Below are 24419 nucleotides of genomic sequence, written 5' to 3' on the forward strand. Positions count from 1 at the left end.
TAATGCAATCCCTATCAAAATTCCAAAGGCTTTCTTCATGGAAATAGAGAAAACAATCCAAAAATTCATTTGGAATCACAAAAAACCTCAAATATCTAAAATAATACTGAGCAACAAAAAAGAGGCTGGTGGTATCACCATACCTGATTTTACCCTATACTACAGAGCCATAGTAACAAAAACAGCATGGTACTGGCACAAAAACAGACATGTAGATCAGTAGAACAGAATACAGGACCCAGATGTAAGCCCAAGTAGCTATAGCCACCTGATATTCGATAAAAATGCCAAAAATACTCATTGGAGAAGAGACAGCCTCTTCAGCAAATGGTGTTTTGAAAACTGGATAAATATCTGCAGAAGGATGAAAATAGATTCTTCTCTCTCGCCATGCACAAGAATTAAGTCCAAATGGATTAAAGACCTTAACATCAGACCGGAAACTCTGAAACTGCTAGAGGAAAAAGTAGGGGAAACCCTTCAACATATTGGTCTTGGCAAAGACTTTCTGAATACAACCCCAATTGCTCAGACAATAAAACCACAGATTAACCACTGGGACCTAATGAAATTACAAAGATTTTGCACCGCAAAGGACACAGTGAAAAAAGCAAAGAGGCAACCTACAGATTGGGAAAAAATCTTCGCCAGCTATATATCTGATAGAGGATTAATATCTAGGATATACAAAGAACTCAAAAAGTTAAATAATAAGGAATCAAACAAGCCAATCAAAAAATGGGCTATGGAGCTAAATAGAGAGTTCTCAAAGGAAGAAATACAAATGGCATATAAGCATCTAAAAAAATGTTCTACGTCACTAGTCATCAGGGAAATGCAGATTAAAACTACATTGAGATTCCATCTCACTCCTGTCAGATTGGCCACCATCATGAAAACAAATGATCATAAATGTTGGCTGCGATGTGGAAAAAAAGGAACCCTTCTGCACTGCTGGTGGGAATGCAATCTGGTCCAGCCATTGTGGAAAACAGTGTGGAGGTTCCTAAAGCCGCTAGAGATTGATCTACCATATGACCCAGCTATAGCGCTCCTAGGCATATATCCAAAGGACTCATCTCATTTCCTTAGAAGTACATGCTCAACCATGTTTATTGCTGCTCAATTTATAATAGCTGGGAAATGGAACCAGCCTAGATGTCCCTCAACAGATGAGTGGATAATGAAGATGTGGTACATTTATACAATGGAGTTCTACTCAGCGGTAAAGAAAAATGAAGTTATGAAATTTGCAGAAAAATGGATGGACCTGGAAAGTATTATACTAAGTCAGGTAACCCAGGCCCAGAAAGCCAAGCGCCACATGTTCTCTCTCATATGTGGATCCTAGCTACAGATGACTGGGCTTCTGCGTGAGAATGAAAATACTTAGTAGCAGAGGCCAGTAAGTTGAAAAGGAGACATAAAGGGTGGAGAAAGGAAGAGAGGAGGCTACTTAATAGGTTGATATTGTATATATGTAATTACAATGATTGTAATGGGGAGGTAATATGATGGAGAATGGAATTTCAAACGGGAAAGTGTGGGGGTGGGGAGGGAGGGAATTACCTTGGGATATATTTTATAATCATGGAAAATGTTAATAAAAATTAATAAAAATAAAAATAAAAAAAAAATTGGCTATGATGCACAACACTCAAATCCAAATGGATCAAAGACCTCAACATAAGACCAGAAACTCGAAAAACTACTGGAAGAAAATTTAGGAAGTACTTTCCATGATACAGAAATGGAAAAAGACTTCCTGAATAAAACCCCAGTGACTCAAGTTCTTAAACAGTCACTCAACCAATGGGATCATATGAAGCTGAAGAGTTTCTTTACAGACAAGCATATAATAAGCAAAGCCAATAGAATACCCACAGAATGGGAGAAAATATTTGCAGGTTATCCAACTGATAGAGGCCTTATCTCTAGAATTTACAAAGAACTCAAAAGTCTAAACAATAAGAAGACAAATACCCCACTCACAAAATGGGGCACAGAGTTAAACAGGCAATTCACAGAGGAAGAGATACAAATGGCAAACACACACCTAAGAAAATGTTCATCATCCCTAATCATCAGAGAAATGCAAATTAAAACAACTATGAGATTCCACCTTACCCCAATAAGGATGGCCAACATCAAAAGGTCAAATGAAAATAAATGCTGGCGAGGATGTGGAGAAGCAGGGACACTCATTCACTGTTGGTGGGAATGCAGGATGGTACAACCACTTTGGAAAGCAATATGGAGACTCCTGAAAAAGCCGACTATAGAAATACCAACAGACCCAGTTATACCATTACTGGGCATGTACCCTAAAACCTTCAAACCAAAAGCCAGAGAGATTTGCTCAACCATGTTTGTAGCAGCTCAATTCGTAATAGCTAAAAGCTGGAATCAACCCAGATGTCCATCATTAGAAGAATGGATAACAAAGATGTGGTATATCTACACAATGGAATTCTATACAGCAGTAAGAAAAAACGATATAAAGAAATTTGAGGAAAAATGGTTGAACCTGGAACAGATCATTCTCAGTGAACTTACCCAATCACAGAAAAAAAATCGACACATAGTCTCACTCATCTGCAACACCTAACCTGAATCTGCCCAAGATGCCTTACATACCCAGCAAGCACCTCATGGACTAGACAATAAGATGGATGGGAGGGCGGAGAGGAAATCAAAGGGTAGAAAACAATAATCCGGACCCAAACGGCAATGGTACCATAAAATTCTACTTCCTAAAAGACAGACCAAATGTCTGAACCTTCACTAGACCCTTACAGGAAACACCTGAACCACAAGACACTGGAGAGGGTAGGATATAAACTGACCTAAATCTCCTACATCTTCCTTCCCTCCCTCTCCCCCTCTCCCCTCTATCTCTCTCCTCTCTAACTCTTGGATATTAGTTACCTTTTTCCTCAATTTCTTAGTGGACACTGACCTGTAACCCCCACTTCCAGCTTGGGCCTACCATCCACAATGAGCTTTTAATCAGAGAAACCTACAAGGTTTCCCAAAACAATGACAGACTTCTGTCAGAGTACTTGATGACCCACCAAAGGCCAGTGGTAAGACCCTATTGCTAAAGACTCCATACGCAGCTGACGCGTAAAATGGAATGACATGGCTGGAAGCTAGGAGAGAGTCAGTCCCCAGACAGTCAGCGTGTCTAGTGACAGAAGGCACTACATAGGCGACTGGGGGAAATGACCAAGATCTGTCCAAGCAACTCATTGTTTAACCTAATTAGCAACAAATAACTGGATGTGATGCCCACACAAGTGCAATAGTGGTACACAGCCATGGTGAGGAATCAATTGCTCTTGATTTGGCTAACTGATCCCCTCAGTGGTACTAGACCCATAGCTGGAGCTGGGAAACAAGTCAGAACCATACCCAAACACAAGCCCACTCTACAATATCAAGCTACCATCAATCACGGGGTATAAGAGGGCCTACACCTATCATACTGTCTATCAAAAAAGTAAGTGTTATCTCAATTTTCCAGCTGCTAACTTACTCTCTGTTGGAGAATCTGCTTCTCTTTTCCAGATAGATGCAGATCCTAAGAGAGCTGCCCCAACATACCTCAAAAGGGGCCCGAAACTAAGGACAACTGGCGAAATAAGCAAGGGTGATGTTTTCCTGTGAACCGGATACCAGCACAAAGGGGAAGGAGATCAACACAGAGAAAAATCAACTCCTACCAAATCAGAGAGCCAGAACCTCAGAGGCCTCCAACACCTCAGCACTGAAGCAGACCAAAAATGAACCCAACATGGCTCAGGGAAATTTTGCGGAAGAGGGGGCGGAAAGAATGTCAGAGTCACATGTTGGGTCATGATTTGCAGAGACATTTATCATACCAATAACTGGGGGCTAACTCCACAATGCACGACCCATTTTCATTAACAAGGAGGGTCTAATGGGAGGGGGTAGATCACAGATGAGCCTAAATAATGGTACCAAACTGCCTGTATTTACTGAAAAGTAAACTAATAAATTAAATAACAAAATATGGCTATGGAACTAAATAGAGAGTTCTTACAAGCGGAAATACAGATGGCATATGAACATCTAAAAAAAGTTCTATATCCCTGGCCATCAGGAAAATGCAGATTAAAACTATGTTGAGATTTAATCTCTCTCCTGTAAGACTGGCTACCATCATGAAAACAAATGCTGGAGAGGATTCGGAAAAACAGGAACCCTTCTACACTGTGGGTGAGAATACAATCTGGTCCAGCCATTGTGGAAATCAGTGTGGAGATTCCTGAGACAGCTAAAAATAGATTTACCATATGACCCAGCTAGGCATATATCCTAAGGACTCATCTCACTACCTTAAAGATACTTGCTTAAAAGTGTTTATTGCCACTCTATTCACAATAGCTAGGAATTGGAACCAGTCTAGATGTCCCTCAACTGATGAGCAGATAATGAAGATGTGGCACATTTATACAGTGGAGTTCTACTCAGTGGTATAGAAAGAAAGAAAGAGAGAGAGAGAGAGAGAGAGAGAGAGAGAGAGAGAGAAAGAGAGTAGGAAAAAGAAAAAGAAGGAGAAATTTGCAGGAAGAGGGATGGGTCTGGAAAGGATTATATAGTGAGGTAACCTAGACCTAGAAAGCCAAATATTACATGTTCCCTCTCATATGTGGATCCCAGCTACAAATGACTGGACTTCTATGTGACTTGGAATAAAATTCAGTGGCAAAGGTTAAGTATGCTAGAAAAAGGATATAAGTGGAATAGAAAGGGAGGAAGAGGGGACTTAATAGGATGGTATTGTATATATGTAAGAAGAACAGATTAAGGGGGGTGAAAGGGCTGAAGTGAGGTCAGAGGAAGAGACTAAGTAAAGAAAAGGTGGAGGGAGGGCTAATCAAATGTAAAAGGATATGAGTAAGTCACATGGAAACATACTCTTTTGGACAATGGAACAACCAGAAGCCATAGATTGTTACTAGAAAAATTTCAGTGCCAGGGATGGGATACCTTCCAGTAAGTTGTTGGCGAAGGAGGTCCCTTGATGCCCCCAAACGAATACAGGTCATTGCTGACGCTCTTGGTTTCCCACCAGGAATAGATGGTAAGACCCTATTGATGAAGACACTATATATTTGGGCTGCAAGGTCAAGGTCACTGAGAAATCCTGCTAGAAATGAGCTGAAAACCACCTCCATGTAGAACAGCTGACAGAAAGATGGAAAAAGCCATTCTGCATGCAGTTCAATCGGAGAGAGAAAAATCACCAGTGAAGATACTCAACAATGGACTCTGCAAGCCTTATATTTGGACAGCCAGACCAACTGAGCCAATGGGTGCAATAGTTGCATGTATGTCATCGGGGAAATAAACTGCTTTCTTGAATTGGAAACAGGGTCCATGGGAGGGAATATATCCATGATACGGAAAACCTACAACAGGGGTAGTCATGAGCCCAGGGGTGTAACATCTGCTGTGGTCTGGTTAAATGTATATACATGCTCACCAAACAGGATGGTAAGCACTTCTCGTAATGCTCATACCTATATATTAATGTTACTCTCACTTTTGGTTAGATAAGCTTCCCTTTTCAGATGGCAGTGACTTCAGAATGACTCACAAGGCATGGCGCTAATAAGAGTGCTCAGCACGGAAATATCTCCATCACACCTTCTATGGCTCAGGGTCCATGGTGGAAGAGGTGGCATAAAGAATGCAGGAGCTAAAGGAAGGGTAGGACTCTTTACAATGCACTCCTCTAGACACAAAATGGCCTGGATATCCATGACCTCATGGTGCCTGACACTACCTACACAAGATAATCACAGTAGGAGGAAAAGATGATGACATCAAAATAAAAGAGAAACTGATTGAGAGAAGAAAGGGGTTTGATGGAGAGTGGAGTTGCAAATGGGGAGGTGGGGGACAGGGAGGGAATTACCATGAGACACTGTCTACAATTATGGAAGTTGTCAATAAAAAAATAAATTTAAAAAATGGTGAAAACTTAAATATCTAAAATAATACTGAGCAACAAAAATAAGGCTGGTGGTATCACCATACCTGATTTTAACCTATACTACAGAGCCATAGTAACAAAAACAGCATGGCACTGGCACAAAATCAGACATGTAGATCAATGGAACAGAATAGAAGACCCAGATGTAAGTCCAGGTAGCTACAGCCACCTGAGGGGTAGCCCACCCCTCCCCCAAGTAGCACCATACCAAAAGTCCCAGCTTTAGGAAACTCATATTTACCGTATGAAAAGGGTCCCAGGTCAACATAGTTCCACTTGCCTCACTACACAGGGGCAATCACCCTGCTACCACTGCCTACAAGGGACCTTCATCAGGCTATGCCTGCTGGCCCAATGGAGCTCAGACTCCTTTGATCAATTTGTCCAACAAGCAGCGCTGCCCCTCAGACCCCACGTGTGGTGTGGAAGCTTAGCCTGCTCCACCCACTTGATCATTTACTGCTCCAGCCGCTGCACATTCACACATGAGTCCAGGCCCATTGCAACTTCCCACGTGAGCTCAGACTGTGTCTGCTGCTTACCCTACATTAGGTGCCATCCCCTCCCTGTCTGCCGCACCGGCCGAGCACCATTGTCCTGTTGTGGGGGAGAGCAGACTGCTTCCAAGTCCCAGTATTCCACCACGCCAGAGTTTGGGCTACTTCAGTGCTTGGTGCCTCAGTGTCCCTCCTAGCACGAGCACAGGCAGCTTTGGCACATTACCATGTGAGAGCTCAAGCAACTTTGGCACCCCGGCCAGGCAGGACCTCAGGCGGCTTTGGCAAGTGAGAGCCAAAGCCCAGGCTGCTTGACAACTGCCTCAGGCTGCTTCGGATTCCCACTGTGCTTGAGCCCAGAATGATCCACCCACCTACAGGCCCATACACTGCAATGGGCAGACCACAGCACAAAAGAAATAACATGAAAAATCAAATGCAAGAAAATCCAGTTAGATCACCCAGTCCTACAATGAACATCTCTAATCAAAACATAAAAGAGTCATTAGGATCAAAACACCAAAATGAACCTATGAGCAATGCAACCCTAACCAAGCTACTGGTAGAACTTTCAGAAAAGTAACGAAGGACCAAAAATCATGTGGGTGCTGCCATCAATAGACTAGACCTAATAGATAAGAAAATGGAAAGAGTTCGAAGACAGTTAAGAGATATGAGGAGGAGTGAAAAAAAGAAGACCTCAAAAATCAGCTGGTGATGCTAAATGAAGACATAAAAAAGTGCAAGGATAAATTGCAAGAAGCATGAAGAAAATCATAAAATGATATGAAAAGGGAGGTTGACAGAGGAATGAAAATTATACATAGAAAAGTAGTAGAAAATGCAAGCCTAAGTGAACAAGTCCAAGACACTCTAGAAGCTCTCAGGAATAGAGTCAGCCATGTGGAGAATAGAAACTCTGATCTGGAAGACAAGATGGAAGTTACAGTTCAAGAGTTCAAAAATTTCAGCAAGTTCAAAAGTTTCTGTGAACAGAACATGAGGGAATTGTGGGATACACTTAAATGTCCTAATATCAGGATCATTGGAATATCAGAAGGAGAAAAAATTCAGACCAAAGGCATGGAGAACTTATTTAACAAAATAATCGAAGAAAACTTCCCCAGTCTCTTAAAAGAAAGGCCCATGAAGATACAGGAAGAGAACAGAACTCCAAACAGAATGGTCCCAAGGAGAAACTCTCCAAGACATATATCATTAACACTCCAAACATTGATACCAAAGAGAAAATCCTAAAAACAGCTAGGGAAAAACAGCATACCATTTTAAAGGTAACCCCATCAGAATTACTCCAGACTTCTCAATGGAAACCCTGAAAGCTAAAAGAGCCTGGAATGAAACACTGCAAAGTCTAAGAACCAATGGCTTCCAACCCAATACTCCACCCAGCAAAAGTCTCCCTCACAATAGATGATGAAAGAAAAACCTTCCATGACAAAACTCAGTTTTACAATTACATGAACAAAAAACCAAACCTACAGAGAGTATTTCAGGAAATTCTCCACAGAGAAGAAACAAATAATCAACCTCAAATGCCTAACAGAAGCACATCACAATAACCAAACACAGAGTAGGCACAAAAAACTTCAAAGTCCATGAAAATACCAACACACATATACCATCACAATATGGCAGGGTTCAAATCAAATCTCACAGTCATTACCCTAAATATTAATGGCCTTAATTCACCCATCAAGAGACACTAGTCTAACACAGTGGATCAAAAAATTAGACCCCTCAATTTGTTGTCTTCAAGAAACCCACCTCACCACTAAAGACAGACACCTCCTCAGGGTGAAAGGATGGGAAACAGTATTCTAAGCAAACAGGAATATGAAACAAGCAGGTGTATCTATATTAACATTGCATAAAATAGACTTCAAACCAAAAATAATAAGACAAAGAAGTCTCCTTTTTACTTATCAAGGGAACGATTCATCAAGAGGATATTACAATCATAAATCTGTATGCACCAAACACAGGGGCACCACAGTTCATAAAACAAAACCTACTTGACAATAAAACAGAAATAAGCGACAACACCATCATAGTTGGGGACTTTAATACACCATTATCAGTAATAGACAGATCATCCAAATAGTAACTCAACAGAGAAGAGAGCTCAATAAAACCATAGATCACTTAGACCTAATGGACACCTACAGAACATTCCATCCCAAATCCACAGACTACACATTCTTCTCAGTAGCCCATGGAACATTCTCTAAATTAGACAATGTACTGGGTCACAAAGCCTGCCTCCACATATTTAGGAAGATTAACATAATTCTGTGCATGATATCAAATCACAATGCTATATTGCTAGAAATTAACAACAAAAGGCCCACCAAGAACCCCAATGGAACCTGGATACTGAACAGCACACTTTTAAACAATAAATGGATAGTGGATGAAATAAAAAATGAAATTGCAAAATTTCTAGAAGGGAATGACAATGAGAACACATCATACCAAACCTTATGGGTCACAATAAAGGCAGTCCTCAGGTAAAATTCATAGCACTCAATGCCTTCATAAAAAACACAGAAAGATCCCAAATCAATAACCTAACCATCCAACTAAAGACACTGGAGAAGCAAGAAAAATCCAAACCGAAATAATTAAGAAATAATTAAGATCCGAGCAGAAATTAGTGAGTTGGAAACTAAGAAAACAATTAAGACAATTGACAAAACAAAGAACTGGTTCTTTGAAAAAATAAACAAGATTGACAAACTCCTGGCCAATCTGATCAAGCAAAAAGAGGAGATTCCTCAAATTAACAAAATTCAAAATGAAAAAGGAGAGATCACAACAGACATAAGTGAAATTGGGAGAATCATCAGGACTTATTTCAAAAACCCCTACTTGCTGCGCTCGGCACTGCTGCGGGCTGCCTGGAGGTGCGCTGGCGAGGCGTGGACCATGGCCGCGGCACGGCCCCTGCCCCCTGCACTGGCAGGAGGGGTTTTTGCAATTTGTGGAAACTGTGATACCTTGGAAAACTGGAATCCTCAAAATTCTGTGACTCTTCAACTAGAGAATGAGACAGGTGAAAGCATGTTATGGAAAGCAGCAGTTATTCTTAGTAGAGGAGTATCAGTTCAGTACCGCTACTTCAGAGGGTGCTTTTTAGAACCAAAGAAAGTGAAATTATTATTGATAATGCACAATTTGGAATCCACAATGGTATTGAAACTCTGGATTCTGGATGGCTAACATGTCAGACTGAAATAAGATTATGCTTGCATTATTCTGAAAAACCTCCAGTCTCAATTACCAAGAAAAAATTTAAGAAATCTAGATTTAGGGTAAAGCTTACACTAGAGGGTCTGGAGGAAGATGACGATGATAGGGTGTCTCCCACTATTCTTCATAAAATGTCCAATAGCCTGGAGATATCCTTAATAAGTGACAATGAGTTCAAATGCAGGCATTCACAGCCAGAATGTGGGTATGGCTTACAGCCTGACCGTTGGACGGAATACAGCATACAGACAATGGAACCAGATAACCTGGAATTAATCTTTGACTTTTTTGAGGAAGATCTTGGTGAGCATGTAGTTCAGGGTGATGCCCTTCCTGGACATGTGGGTACAGCATGCCTATTGTCATCTACCATTGCTGAGAGTGGGAAGAGCACGGGCATCCTCACTCTTCCCATCATGAGCAGAATTTCCAGGAAAACCATAGGCAAAGTAAGAGTTGACTTTATCATCATTAAGTCATTACCAGGATATAGTTGTTCTATGAAGTCTTCGTTTTCCAAGTACTGGAAGCCAAGGACACCATTGGATGTTGGACATCGAGGTGCGGGGAACTCAACAACAGCTGGCCAGCTGGCTAAAGTACAAGAAAATACCATTGCTTCTTTAAGAAATGCTGCTAGTCATGGTGCAGCATTTGTAGAATTTGATGTTCCTCTATCAAAGGACTTTGTACCTGTGGTATATCATGACTTTATCTGTTGTTTGACAATGAAAAAGAAATTTTATGCTGATCCAGTTGAATTATTTGAAATCCCAGTAAAAAAAAACTGACATTTGACTCCAGTTGTTAAAGCTTACTCATGTGACTGCACTAAAATCTAAAGATCGGAAAGAACTGTTGTATCATCAGGACTCTGCTCCACAAAACTAGATAATGTGGAGGAGATGTATAAATTCATGGACGTATACCATCTACCAAAGCTAAACTCAGAGCAGATTAATCTACTAAATGAACCTATCACACTCATGGAGATTGAAAAACTAATAATCCTCCACAAAAAGAAGAATCCCAGACCAGATGGCTTTTCAGCTGAATTTTATCAAACCTTCATGGAAGAACTCAAACCAATCTTCCTCAAACTATGCCACACAATTGGAAAACAGGGAAAGCTACTCACCTCCTTTTATGAAGCTAGTATCACCCTACTACCAAAACCAGGCAGAGATATCACAAGAAAAGAAAACCACCAGCCTATTTCGCTGATGGACTTAGATGCAAAGATCCTGAACAAAATCCTCGCAAACTGAATACAACAACACATCAAAAGCATTATCCACCTTGACCAAGTGGGATTCATCCCAGGAACACATGGGTGGTTCAACATACAGAAATCTGTCAATCTAATACACCACATAAACAAGGTTAAACACAAAAACCACATGATCATTTCCATAGATGCAGAAAACGCCTTTGACAAGATACAAAATCACTTCATGATCAAAACATTGGAGAGAATTGGCATGGTTGGTTCATATCTTAACATAATAAAGGCAATATACAAAGCTCCGAAGGCCCAAATAATACTTAATGAAGAGAGACTGGAAGAATTCCCATTAAGATCAGGAACAAGACAAGATTGTCCACTCTCACCTCTGCTCTTCAATATAGTACTAGAAGGCCTAACTCAAGCAATAAGACAGGAGAAGGAAATAAAAGGGATACAATTTGGAAAGGAAGAAATTAAGTTAGCTCTATTCGCTGATGACATGATTATATAAGGAAGAGACCTGAGAGACTCCATCCCAAAACTCCTGAAGGTGATAAACTCCTATAGCAAAGTAGCAGGATACAAAATCAATGCGCAAAAATCAGTAGCCCCTCTATATGCAAATGACAAAGATACAGAGAAAGAAATAAGGGACATGGTCCCATTTTCAATAGCAATGAAAAAAATAAAATACCTTGGAGTAACATTAACCAAGGAAGTGAAAGATCTGCAAAATGAAAACATAAAAATACTCCAAAAAAAATTGAGGAGGACTTGAGAAAATGGAAAGACCTCTCATGCTCCTGGATAGGCAGAATTAACAATGTGAAGATGGCAATTCTACCAAAGGCAATACACAAATTTAATGCAATTCCAATTAAAATCCCAACAGTGTTCTTCACAGAGATAGAAAAAATGATCTCAAATTTCATATGGAAAGGCAGAAGGCCTTGCATATCCAAACATATCCTCAGCAAAAGGAATACCTCTGGAGGCATCACCATATCTGATCTAAAGTTATATTACAAAGCCACAGTAATAAAAACAGCATGGTACTGGCATGAAAACAGGAGCACAGACCCATGGAATAGACTTAAGGACCCGGATTTTGGGTCAAGCAACTATAGCTACTTGATATTTGACAAAGACCCTAACAATATAGGCTGGAAAAAAGACACCATCTTCAACAAATAGTGCTGGACAAACTGGATAACCATATGCAGAAAATGGAAACTTGATCCATACATTTCGCCATACACTACACTCGAGTCCAAATGGATCAAAGACCTCAATATAAGACCAGAAATTCGACTACTACTGGAAGAAAATATAGGAAGTACTTTCCATGATATAGAAATGGAAAAAGACTTCCTGAACAAAACCCCATTAGCTCACGATCTTAAACAGTCACTCAACAAATGGGATCACATGAAGCTGAAGAGTTTCTTTACAGACAAGCATACAATAAGCAAAGCCAACAGATTACCCACAGAATGGGAGAAAATATTTGCTGGTTATCCAACTGACAGAGGCCTAATCTCTAGGATCTATAAAGAACTCAAAAATCTAGGCCGGGCGTGGTGGCGCACGCCTTTAATACCAGCACTCGGGAGGCAGAGGTAGGAGGATTGCCATGAGTTCAAGGCCACCCTGAGATGACAGAGTTAATTCCAGGTCAGCCTGGACCAGAGTGAGACCCTACCTCGAAAAACCAAAAAAAAAAAAAAAAAAAAAATCTAAACAGTAAAAAGTCAAACACCCCACTCACAAAATGGGGCAAAAAGCTCAACAGGCAGTTCAGAGAAAGAAATACCAATGGCACACACACACACACTTAAGAAAATGTTCATCATCCCTAATCATCAGGGAAATGCAACTTAAAACAACAATAAGATTCTACCTTACCCCAGTAAGGATAACAAACATCAAAAAATCAACTGAAAATAAATGCTGGCGAGAATGTGGAAAAGCAGGAAGACTCATCAACTGTTGATAGGAATGTAAGATGGCACAACCACTTTGGAAAGCAATATGAAGACTCATAAAAAAGCTAGCTATAGAGATACCAACAGACCCATTTATTCCCTTACTGGGCATCTACCCTAAGACCTTCAAACCACAGGCCAGAGAGGTTTGCTCAAACATGTTTGTAGTGGCTCAATTAGTAATAGCTAAGAGCTAGAATCAACTCAGATGTCCATCACTAGAAGAATAGATAACTAAGATGTGGTATATCTGCACAATGGTATTCTATACAGCAGTAAGAAAAAATGACACAATGAAATTTGAGGAAAAATGGTTGAACCTGGGACACAGCATTCTCAGTGAACTTACCCAATCACAGAAAAGAAAAAAAAAAATCGCCACATAGTCTCACTCATCTATAGCACCTAGCATGAATCTACCCAAGATGCCATAGCCAGTAAGCATCTCATGAACTAGACAATAGGATGGGTGGGGAGGTAGGGGAGGGTAACGGAGGGTATAGAAAACACAAATCTAGACCAAAATGGCAATGGTACCATAAAATTCTACAACCTAAAAGGCAAACCAAATGGCTGAACCTTCACCAGGCCCTTAGAGGGAACACCTGAGCCATACAACACTGGAGAGGATATGATGACCTTTGTAGAAAGGTGGGTTTCTTGGAGGCAACAAAAAGGATCCTGCTTTTTAATCCAGTATGCAAACCTATGTCTTTTGGTTGGGGCATTGAGGCCGTTGATATTAAGTGATATTATTGAAAGGTATGTTGGGCTGGAGAGATGGCTTAGCGGTTAAGCGCTTGCCTGTGAAGCCTAAGGACTCGATTCCCCAGGACCCACATTAGCCCGATGCACAAGGGGGCGCACGCTTCTGGAGTTCATTTGCAGTGGCTGGAGGCCCTGGCGTGCCCATTCTCTCTCTCTCTCTCTCTCTCTCTCTCTCTCTCTCTCTCTCTCTCTCTCTCTCTGTGCCTCTTTCTCTGTCACTTTCAAACAAATAAAATAAATAAATAAATAAATAAATAAAGGTGTGTATTCATTAATGCCATTTTTTTGTAGTTCTTCCGGTTTTACCATTGCTCACATGTGTTAACTAGTACTTGAGTATTGTTTGTTTTTTCCCACTTCCGTATATGTGTGCTTTTCTTTTTCTTCAGCATGGAGGATTCTTTCAAGTATTTTCTATAGAGCTGGTTTTGTCTTCAAATTGTCCTTTAGCCTGCTTTTGTCATGGAATATCCTTATTTCTCCATCTATTTGAATGGATAGCTTCACAGGATAAATTAACCTTGGTTGCCAGCTGCTATCTTTCAGAACTTGGAATACATCACTCCAAGCCCTTCTGGCTTTTAAAGTTTGTGTTGAATAATCTGCTGTAATCCTGATAGGCTTGCCTTTGTAGGTAACTTGATTTTTTCTCCTGACTGCTTTCAATATTTTTTCTTTGGTTTGTATGTTTGGTAGTTTGATTTTACTATGGCAAAGAGAGGTTCTTTCCATGTTTTGTCTGGCTGGGGTTCTAAAGGATTCCTGTATCTGCATTGGTACCTCTTTCCCAATTTGGAGGATGTTTTCTTCTATGATTTTGTTGAAGACACCTACTATCCCTTTGGAGTGAAATTCTTTTCCTTCTACTATGCCCTGAATTCTTATATTGGATCTTTTCATAGTGTCCCAAATATCTTGAAATACCCATTCATACTTTTCTATTAGTTTGTCTTTCTCTTTTTTGGGCTGTATTAGATCTGCCACCTTGCCTCCTAGCTTAGACAATCTCTCCTCTCCTTTATCCATTCTACTGGTGAGATTTTCTACAGAGTTTTTTTATTTCATTAACTGTGTTCTTCATTGCTAGTAATTCTGACTGGTCTTTCTTTATTATTTCCATTTCCTTATTTATGTCTTCTATTGACTTCATTATTTCATTAAATTGGTGTCCTGTGTCTTCTTTGATTCCTTTGATTTTCTCTTTGATTCTTTTGATTTGTTCTTTGACCTCTTTGAACATATTTACAATCATTCTTCTGAAATCTTTCTCAGGCATTTCCTCTAATTTGTTCTCACTGGAGGTCATTTCTGATGCATTAATACTTTTGGTGGATTTATAGCCTTGCTTTTTAGTGTTTCTTGTGTTATAATGTATATATTTTTGCATATTGGACTAAGTTAATGCTTCAATTTTCTAATTAGTTGGGTATTCTTAGCTGTATCAATTGATCTGATGTTATATATCTTCAGAGTAGGAGCTTAAGGTGTTAGGGGTGGTTCTTAAGACACTCAGAGTATCTACAAAGGTGTTCCTAGGGGTTGGGTTTACCTGTTATGGGAGTATTCAAGTAGGCTGAGTGGAACAAAATACAGATAGATACTAAAATATAACTAAACAATGTACACACTCAATGAAAAACAGCAGCAAGTATTTATGCAAGAGTAGGTACTATAACCACCAGATTCTCTATCAACAAAGAGGTTAAGATTTCTGGTCTGCTGAGGGTTCCAAGTGACCCAGTGAGACCCTTCCCTGGTACAATCCCAGTTCCCTTTTTGGATGCTTTTTGTCTCAGTTATGCATCCCCCTTTGGTGCCCTGTGGGTTCAAGTAGGCTATCTGGATCACTGGACCGCTGTTGTGTTTTCTAGAGCTGGGCACTGGCTTTTCCTGTGGGGCAAACTGAGCCTGGCAGCTATGGCCCCACAGACCTGGCACCGCCGCTATAGGAGCAGCCGCTGCTGGAGACCCCACTGCTGCTGCTGAAAGCTATCACTCCTGGATCCAATGCTGCTGTAGCCACCGCTGTTGCTGAAGCTGCTGCTGCTACCTCCAGAACTGGTGCTGCCAATGCCAGAACCGCAACCAGAGCCACTGCTTCTGCTGCCACTGCCGGAGCCACTGATGGCATTGGATCCAGAGCCGCGGCTGCTGGAGCCTCTTAGGGCTGCCTGTGTGGGCTCTGGATCTCTCCTACTGCTCTGCTGCAGTTTTAATTCCTCATACACTTCACTTTATTGTAAAAGTGTGTATTTTTCAGGGTATTTTTTGGCTTTTTCTCCCCTAGGCTGCTTTGGTGTGATTCCTGTGCCGCCATCTTAACTGGAAGCCCTTTTCATTTTTTTGCTTCATTCCTAATCTTAATGTTGATAAGAGACTTCTCTATCTTGGTTTTGATTAATTTGCCCATCATGTTTGTTTGGTTTTTTGTTTTTTTTTTTTTTTTTGATGAATCAGCTGTTTGTTGCATCAATTCTTAAAATTGTTTTCTCCATTTTAAATTCCCTGATATTATTGTTTTCTGTCTGGTGTTTCTAATTGTTTATTTCAAAGACATCAGCTAGATCACTAAGTTATTTATTTTAGATTTCTCTCTTTTTGTAATGTCATAATTTAAATGTATAAACTTCCCTCTTAGTACTGCTATTATTGTGTGCCATAAATTTGATGTGTTGTGTTTACATTGTTATTAAGTTCTAGGAATTTTTTAATTTCCTTTTTGATTTCTTCAATGACCAATTCATTGTTCAGTAGTGTATTGCTCAGTCTGAAGGAGTTGGTATATTTTCTGTTGTCTCTCTTGTTGATTGGTAGCTTTATTTCATTGTGGTCAGATATAATACAGGCAGTCATGTCAATTTTTCTAAATATGTGGATACTTGCTCTATGTCCTAATATTTTAGAGAAAGTTCCATAGAATGCTGAGAAGAATGCATATTCTTTAGAGTTTGGGTGGGATGTTCTGTAGATGTCTGTTAAGTCCAGTAGATCTATGATGTGGTTCAGCTCCATTATTTATGTATTTTCTGCTTATATTGTAGTGAATCCCAGACCAGAAATGAACAAAAGACCACCCGGATAAAAATTTAAAAGGAGGGCTGGAAGGCTAGCAGAGTGGCTAAGACATCTGCCTGCAAAGCCAAAGGACCCAGTTTCAATTCCCCAGGACCCACGTTAACCAGATGCACAAGGGGGCACGTGTGTCTGGAGTTTGTTTGCAGTGGCTGGAGGCCCTGGCATGCCCATTCTCTCTCTCTCTCCCTCTTTCTCTGTTAAATAAATAAATATTTAAAAGGAGAGTCTTTATTAAGCCAGCCAGAGTTTGCCGCCTCACAGCAAGGAAGAGAACAGCCCCATCATTCTCTTACAGTGACTTTTTAAAGGCAAAGCCCACATTCCTTTACAATGATCTGAAAAACTCCCAGCCACCCCCCTCCACACACAATTATCTCTAGCAAGAGCAAGCAAGCATGATTATAAAATCAGAATTTTGCAGTTAGCACCAGGTATGAATCAGATACCAAATATCAGGACATCTTGACCTCAAAGTGAGAGCAAACATGAGATGCCTTATTGGGACCATATCTTCATTCTTATAATTAATGCTCTGTGTTAGTCTTTAATCTCTTATAGCTCCTTGAGAATGTCAAGATGACTGAGTGGCCTAAGATGGCTTCCTTTAGGTCTTCACCAGAGGTTGTTTCATTCCTCACGGGTTTGCGTAACTGAGTCAAATCTTAGACTCATTAATTAGAACCATTAATTTTATTGAGGACCTCTGACAAACTTGACTAGAATATTTAAAATGCAGGGGTGAAAAAGCCCAAAGTGATGTCAGGGGTGGAGATTGATTAAAGAAAAGGTAGAGAGAGGGCTAATCAAAATCTAAGAGGATATAAACAAATCAAGTGGAATCCTTCAGTTTTGGACAATGGAACACTCAGGAGCCATAGATCATTGTTAGAAAATTTTCAGTGCCAGGGATGGGATACCTTCCAGTGAGTTGTTGGCCAAGGAGGTCCCTGATGCCCCAAAAACATTATAGGCCATTGCTGAGACCCTTGGCTTCCCACCAGGAATAGATGGTAAGACCCTATTGCTCAATACTCCACATACTTGGGTTGCAAGGCCACTGAGAAATCCTGCTGGAACTGAGCTGATAACCTCCTCCATGTAGACCAGCTGACAGAAAGCTAGAAGAAGCCATTCTACATGCAGTTCAATGGGAGAAAGATACACCACCAGGGAAGATACTCAACAGTGGACACTGCAAGCCTTATATGGCCAACCAGGCCAAATGGGCTAACGGGTGCAATAGTGGCACTTCTGTCATGGTGGAAACCAACTGCCCTCCAGTTGGACTGGAGGCCCACTCCAAGGGAGGGAATACATCCCTGATACTGAAAACTTAAAACAGGGGTAGTCATGAGCCCTAGAGTTGTAACATCTGCTGATGTCTGCATAAATGTATATTCTATGCTTATCAAACTGCCCAGTAAGCACTTCTCTTAATATCCATACCCTTATATTAATACTACTCTCACTTTGGATTGAAAATCTTCTCTTTTCAGATGGCAGTAACCTTGGGACGACTCAGAAGATATCATAGTGCTGGAAAGAAGTAACTAGAGTACCGAGTAACATCTCGATCACACCTTCCAAGGCTCAGGGTCTAATGCGGAAGAGGTGGCGGAAAGAATGTAAGAGCCAAAGGAAGGGTTGGAATACTTACAATGTGTTCCCTCAAGACAAAAAATTGGCCTCAATATCCATGAACTCATAGTGCCTGACACTACCTACACAAGACCATCATAAGAGGAGGGAATGATCATGGCATCCAAATAGAGGAGAGACTTAATGAGATGGGGAGTGGATGTGATAGAGAATGGAATTTCAAAGGGGAAAGGGGGCGGAGGGAGGGTATTACCATGGGATATTTTTTATAATCATGGAAATTGTTTAATAAAATTGAGAAAAAAAAAAAAGACTGACCTTAATCCTCTACAGCTTCTCCCCCCACCTCTCCTCTCTAACTCTTTTACATTAGTTATCTTTTTCTTCCTTTTCTTAGTGGGCACTGACCTGTACCTCCCAGTAGCAGCATGTGGTAATCATCCACAATGAGCTTTTGATCAGAGAGACCTATAAGGTTTCCTAAAAGAGACAGATTTCTGTCAGAGTACTTGATGACCCATCAAAGGTTAATGGTAAGACCCTACTGCTGAAGACACCTTATGGGGTTGACATGTAAAATGGAATGGCATGGCTGGAAGCTAGAAGAGAGTCAGTCCCCAGACAGTCAGTTCATCTAGTGCCAGAAGGTGCTACATGGGCGACTGGGTGAAAATGACCAATATCTGCCCAAGCAACTCATGGTCTGACCTACTTGGCAGCAAATAACCTGTTGTGATGCTGACACAAGTGCAACATGGCTCAGGGAAATTTTGTAGAAGAGGGGGTGGAAAGAATGTCAGAGCCACACGTTGGGTCATGATATGCAGACATTTATCCTACCCATAACTGTAGGCTAATTCCAGAATGCATGACCCATATACTTCAACAAGGAGGGGACAAAGGGAGGGGGTAAGTAATGGATGAGCCTAATAATGGTAGCAAATTGATTGTATTCACTGAGTACACAACTAATTAATAAAAAATATATAAACAGGCCGGGCGTGGTGGCGCACGCCTTTAATCCCAGCACTTGGGAGGCAGAGGTAGGAGGATCGCTGTGAGTTCAAGGCCACCCTGAGACTCCATAGTGAATTCCAGGTCAGCCTGGGCTAGAGTGAGACCCTACCTCGAAAAACCAAAAAAAAAAAAAAAAAAAAAAACAAAAAATATATAAACAAAAAATAAAAAGAGGGGAAAAAAAAGAATGTAAGAGCCAAAGGAAGGGTAGGACTCCTTACAATATGCTCCCTCCAGACATAAAATGGGCTGGATATCCATGACCTCACAGTGCCTGACACTACCTACACAAGCCCATCATAAGAAAAAGAAAAGATCAGGACATCAAAATAAAAGAGAGAAGCCGGGCGTGGTGGCGCACGCCTTTAATCCCAGCACTCGGGAGGCAGAGGTAGGAGGATCGCCGAGAGTTCGAGGCCACCCTGAGACTACATAGTGAATTCCAGGTCAGCCTGAGCCAGAGTGAGACCCTAACTCGAAAAACCAAAAAATAAATAAATAAATAAAAATAAAATAAAAGAGAGACTGATTGAGATGGGGAGGGGATATGATAGAGAATGAAATTTCAAAAGGGAAAGTGGGGGGGTATTACCATGGGATATTTTTTATAATCAAGTCATAAAAATTTAAAAATGGTTGAAAGAGGAATCTTCTAACATTTCATTAGTATGTCTGACATTGGCTACTGATTTATCTATATAATAGATTGTTCTAAAATATTGCCAAGTTCCTTAATAAATTTTATGTGGAACTGATATGATTTTTATGAAATATCTTCACGTTATTTACTTTTGTTTTCTTCCACTGATCTTATAACAAATTTCATTGAAGTCTCAATATTGCAGTGAACTTACTTTCTTAAAAATAATCCTTACCATGCCCACACAAGTGCAATAGTGGCACACAGCTATGGTGGGAAACCAACTGCTCTTGATTCGGCTAACTGATCCCCTCAGTGGTATGAGACCCTTAGCTGGAGCCAGGAACCAAGTCAGAACCATATCCAAACATAAGCCCACTCTCCAATATCAAGCTACCATCAATCATGGGCTACAAGAGGGCCTACACCTATTAAACTCTCTATAAAAAAAAGTAAGGACTATCTCATTTGTCCTGGTGCTAACTTACTCTACATTGGAGAATCTGCTTCTCTTTTTCAGATAGATGCAGATCCTAAGGAGAGAGCCACCCCATCATACCTCAAAAGGGCCCCGGCTAAAACTAAGGAAAATTAGCAAAACAAGCAAGGGTGCTGTTTTCCTGATAAACCGGATACCAGCACAAGGGGGAAGGAGACCAACACAGAGAAAAATCAACGCCTACCAAATCAGAGAGCCAGAGCCCCAGAGGCCCCCAATACCTCATCACTGAAGCAGACCAAAAATGAACCCAACATGGCTCAGGGAAATTTTGCGGAAGAGGGGGCAGAGAGAATGTCAGAGCCACATGTTGGGTCATGATATACAGAGACATTTATTGTACCAATAACTGTGGGCTAACTCCATAATGCACAACCCATATACCTCAACAAGGAGGGGCCAATGGGGAGGGGGTAGGTCACAGATGAGCCTAATAATGGTACCAAACTGCTTGTACTTGCAGAATAGAAAACTAACTAACTAAATAAATAATAATCCTTACTTTCGGGTGTCCTATACATTAGAAATTGCCCAATTTAATTTGCTAAAATTTAGGTATTTTTGTATTTCTTTTGATAAGTGAAATTGTTTCAGGTTATTCTTACCAGGTTTTGCTTTTAGCATCATGCTAGCTTCTAAACCTTTCTGGGTAGTTTTTATGCTTTGGAAAATAAAGCATAGGAAAATCTCTTGAAAGTTGAGAGAACTATTCTATGAAGTCATCAACAATTCATGTTATCAGTAATGAAAGTTGATTTGTATACTTAAATTCAGGATTTTGACTATTCAAATGAGTTTTAATTATTCGTATTTCCCTAAAATATTGCCCATTTCAATCATACAATCAAATGTACTATAAGGAGAAGTCTTTAACATCAGCTCACATTGATTTAATATTCTCTACTTGCTTAAGACTTAGAGGAACAATAAAATCATTTGATATAATTATACTTCTGAGTCTTCTGTATCTTTTTTATGTGGTGTGCATGTGTGTATGTGTGTGGGTACGTGTGTACACGTACACATTTGTGCTTGCACACGTGTGTGTGTGTGTAAACCAGAGTCAGGTGTCTTTCTGGGTAATGTTCCCCCTTTCTTTAATACGGGGTCAATCACTGAACCTCAAGCTCACTAATTCAAGTAGAAAAGTTGGCCATCAAGCCCCAGAGATCTACCCGCCTATGCATCCCCAGCACAGGGATTACAGATGCACATCACCATGTCCAGAATTTTATGTGGGTACAAGGGACCGGAACCCGGGTTGTCATGGTTGCATAACAACCACATTACTCACTGAACAATCTACCCAGCCCTGCCTTCTGCTGCATTCATGTTATCTTTAGTGTATCACTTGACTGGCTCCAGTAATATTCTGCACAATCAATTCAGGAAGGATACCCAGCTAATATATTTCTATAACCTTACATATCTAAGAATCTGTCATCCTTAAATATCATGGCAACTAATAAAGGTTCAGAACAGTTCCTTAATCAGAACTATTTTTCTTAAAATCCCCATAGATATTGCTTCTCTATGTTTAGGTAGTTAATGTTCAAAAGAAGAATTCTCAAGGCCAGCTCCATCTATCCTAAATCAAAGGCACCCTTATGGCTCATGCAATCTAATGGATGCTAATGATAAAATGAAGGGGGGAAGAATATTCCTGTTGTGTTAAAACATATTCTTTCTTTTTGTCTCTGGTTCACAACATAAGGGTTTCTAAATTCCTTGAAATTGCATAGGTGACAAGGATGTCTTCTGTTTACTTAGACAATTCTTCACAAGACTGTAAGCAATTGAAGGAGGTAGGCTGGTGTCATGATTAGAAAGAGTGGTGGAACTATAGTCCCACTCCCCACCCTATGAGAAGGAAGGAGGAACTGGAAATTGAATTAATCATAACAATCAATTATACCTGTGTAATGAGACTTCCATAAAAACTCTAATTGAAGGAACTCAGAGAGCATTTGGGTTAGCAAGCATATCAAAGTAATAGCAGGATGGTGTCCCTAAAGAGCATGAATTAACATCCCTTCCTCAGTAACTGATCCTATGCCACTCTTCCCTTTACTATGTCTGAGTTATATTATTTTTAAATGGACCAGTAAATGTAAATAGAGTGTTCCTGACTTTTTCAGATGTTCTTGAAAATTACCAATACCCCAAGAGAGTTGCTGGAACTCCCCATCAATTTTATAGCCAATCAGTCAGAAATAGAGGTAGCCCAGGTACAATAATAGTATCTAAAGTGGGCATAGTCTTATGAGACCAAACACTAAATATGCTGAATTTGTGCTGACTTCATGTGTTAGTACCTGAATTACAATGAATTAGAGAACAGCCATTTAGTGTCCAGAAAAGTGGAAACTTGGTTGATATGAAAGGAAGGCAAAAAAGTATATATTTGAGTCAGAAACCTAAGTGTAAACAGTTCAGACTTTATATGTTAGCTAAGAAAAGAAAACATTAACACATGTAGTATATTAGGGCTTGCTATCATCCTACCAGTACTACATGAAAAGAAAAATAAGGGAATTCAAGTGAATACTAAATTGACCTGGAAGGGCTGGGCTATGACTACTTACCAAAAGTCCGGTGGAGATTCTCTGAAAGAGGAACAAATGGTAATAGATTCATTAGAGCATTCATAAGGGTTACTTTCCCTTCATTTTTTAAATTTTATTATGTAATTTTAAATTTATTATGTAATTTTGTTATTCCCTCTGTCCTGTTCCCTGGGGCCCTCCTCAGTGGGGTTATGGGATTCACTATGAGGTTATGAAGGCCTCAGTCAGTCCCAATGAGGTAGTTGGGGGACCATGCCTCAGGATATTCCCACCCATTCTTTGGCTCTGCAATCTTTCTGCTCATCTTTCTGAATGTTCCCTGAGTCATGCAGGCTTGTTAGTAGTCTGTTTTAGTGTTGCTCTTCATGTTTTTATTTGTTTTCAGTATATGTATTTAGCCAGAAACCAGCAGACATTACACTCCTAGGGCTCATGACTAACCCTGTTGTAAGTTTTCAGTATCAGGGATGTATTCCCTCCCATGGAGTGGGCCTCCAGTCCAGTTAGAGGGCAGCCGGTTTCCCCCATAACAGACATGCCACTATTGCACCCATTGGCTCATTTGGCCTGGTTGGCCAAATATAAGGCTTGCAGTGTCCACTGTTGAGTGTCCTCACTGGTGATTTCTCTCTCTCCCATTGAACTGTATGCAGTGTGGCTTTTTCCAGCTTTCTGTCAGCTGATCTACATGGAGGAGGTTTTCAGCAGGATTTCTCAGTGACCTTGCAGCCCAAGTATGTGGAGTCTTCAGCAATAGTATCTTACCATCTATTCCTGGTGGGAATCCAAGGACCTTGGCACTGGCCTGTAACATTTTGTGGGTATCAGGGACACCGTGGCCAACAGTTTGTTTTTTGAGGTAGGGTCTCACTGTAGTCCAGGCTGACCTGGAATTCACTATGTATTCTCAGGGTGACCTCAAATTCACAGTGATCCTCCTGCCTCTGCCTCCCATGCTGGGATTAAAGGCATGCACCACCACACCTGGCCCTTCACCTTTTATTTAATAACTAAAACAAGTTACAGTCCAGACACAGAGTGAGGCAAGTTGTAAGATTTGTATTTTACCTCTGCCTCCCAAGTGCTGGGATTAAAGACCTGCACAACCACGCCCAGCTATGGGTTTAGTTTTAAATAGCAAAGGTCCCAGCTGAAGGGAACACAGCATTGGACAGGTTGAGATGGCTTGAAGAAATGACTATTTGGGTTCCCAGAAAGCATCACATCTACTTTGAACAAGAATGAATGG

The 24419-nt window shown here is 40.5% G+C and overlaps 1 protein-coding gene and 1 pseudogene across 10 annotated transcripts in view; one reads left to right on the forward strand and one right to left on the reverse strand.

The window, feature by feature from the left end:
- Positions 1–24419, reverse strand: part of Agtpbp1 (ATP/GTP binding carboxypeptidase 1) — a 241355-nt gene that overhangs the window by 127975 nt on the left and 88961 nt on the right. For 8 of the 10 annotated variants that reach the window (XM_045131075.1, XM_045131073.1, XM_045131074.1 and 5 more), the window contains one exon: positions 23189–23209. The exons of the other annotated variants lie outside the window; for them this stretch is intronic. In XM_045131075.1, the coding sequence (XP_044987010.1) occupies positions 23189–23209 (21 nt within the window). The remainder of the gene's footprint in view (positions 1–23188; positions 23210–24419) is intronic. 10 annotated transcript variants of the gene reach the window in all.
- LOC101605356 lies at positions 9469–10683 on the forward strand (annotated as a pseudogene).

This window comes from Jaculus jaculus, chromosome 12, assembly GCF_020740685.1.
Source record: "Jaculus jaculus isolate mJacJac1 chromosome 12, mJacJac1.mat.Y.cur, whole genome shotgun sequence".
Classification (NCBI taxonomy): Eukaryota; Metazoa; Chordata; class Mammalia; order Rodentia; family Dipodidae; genus Jaculus; species Jaculus jaculus.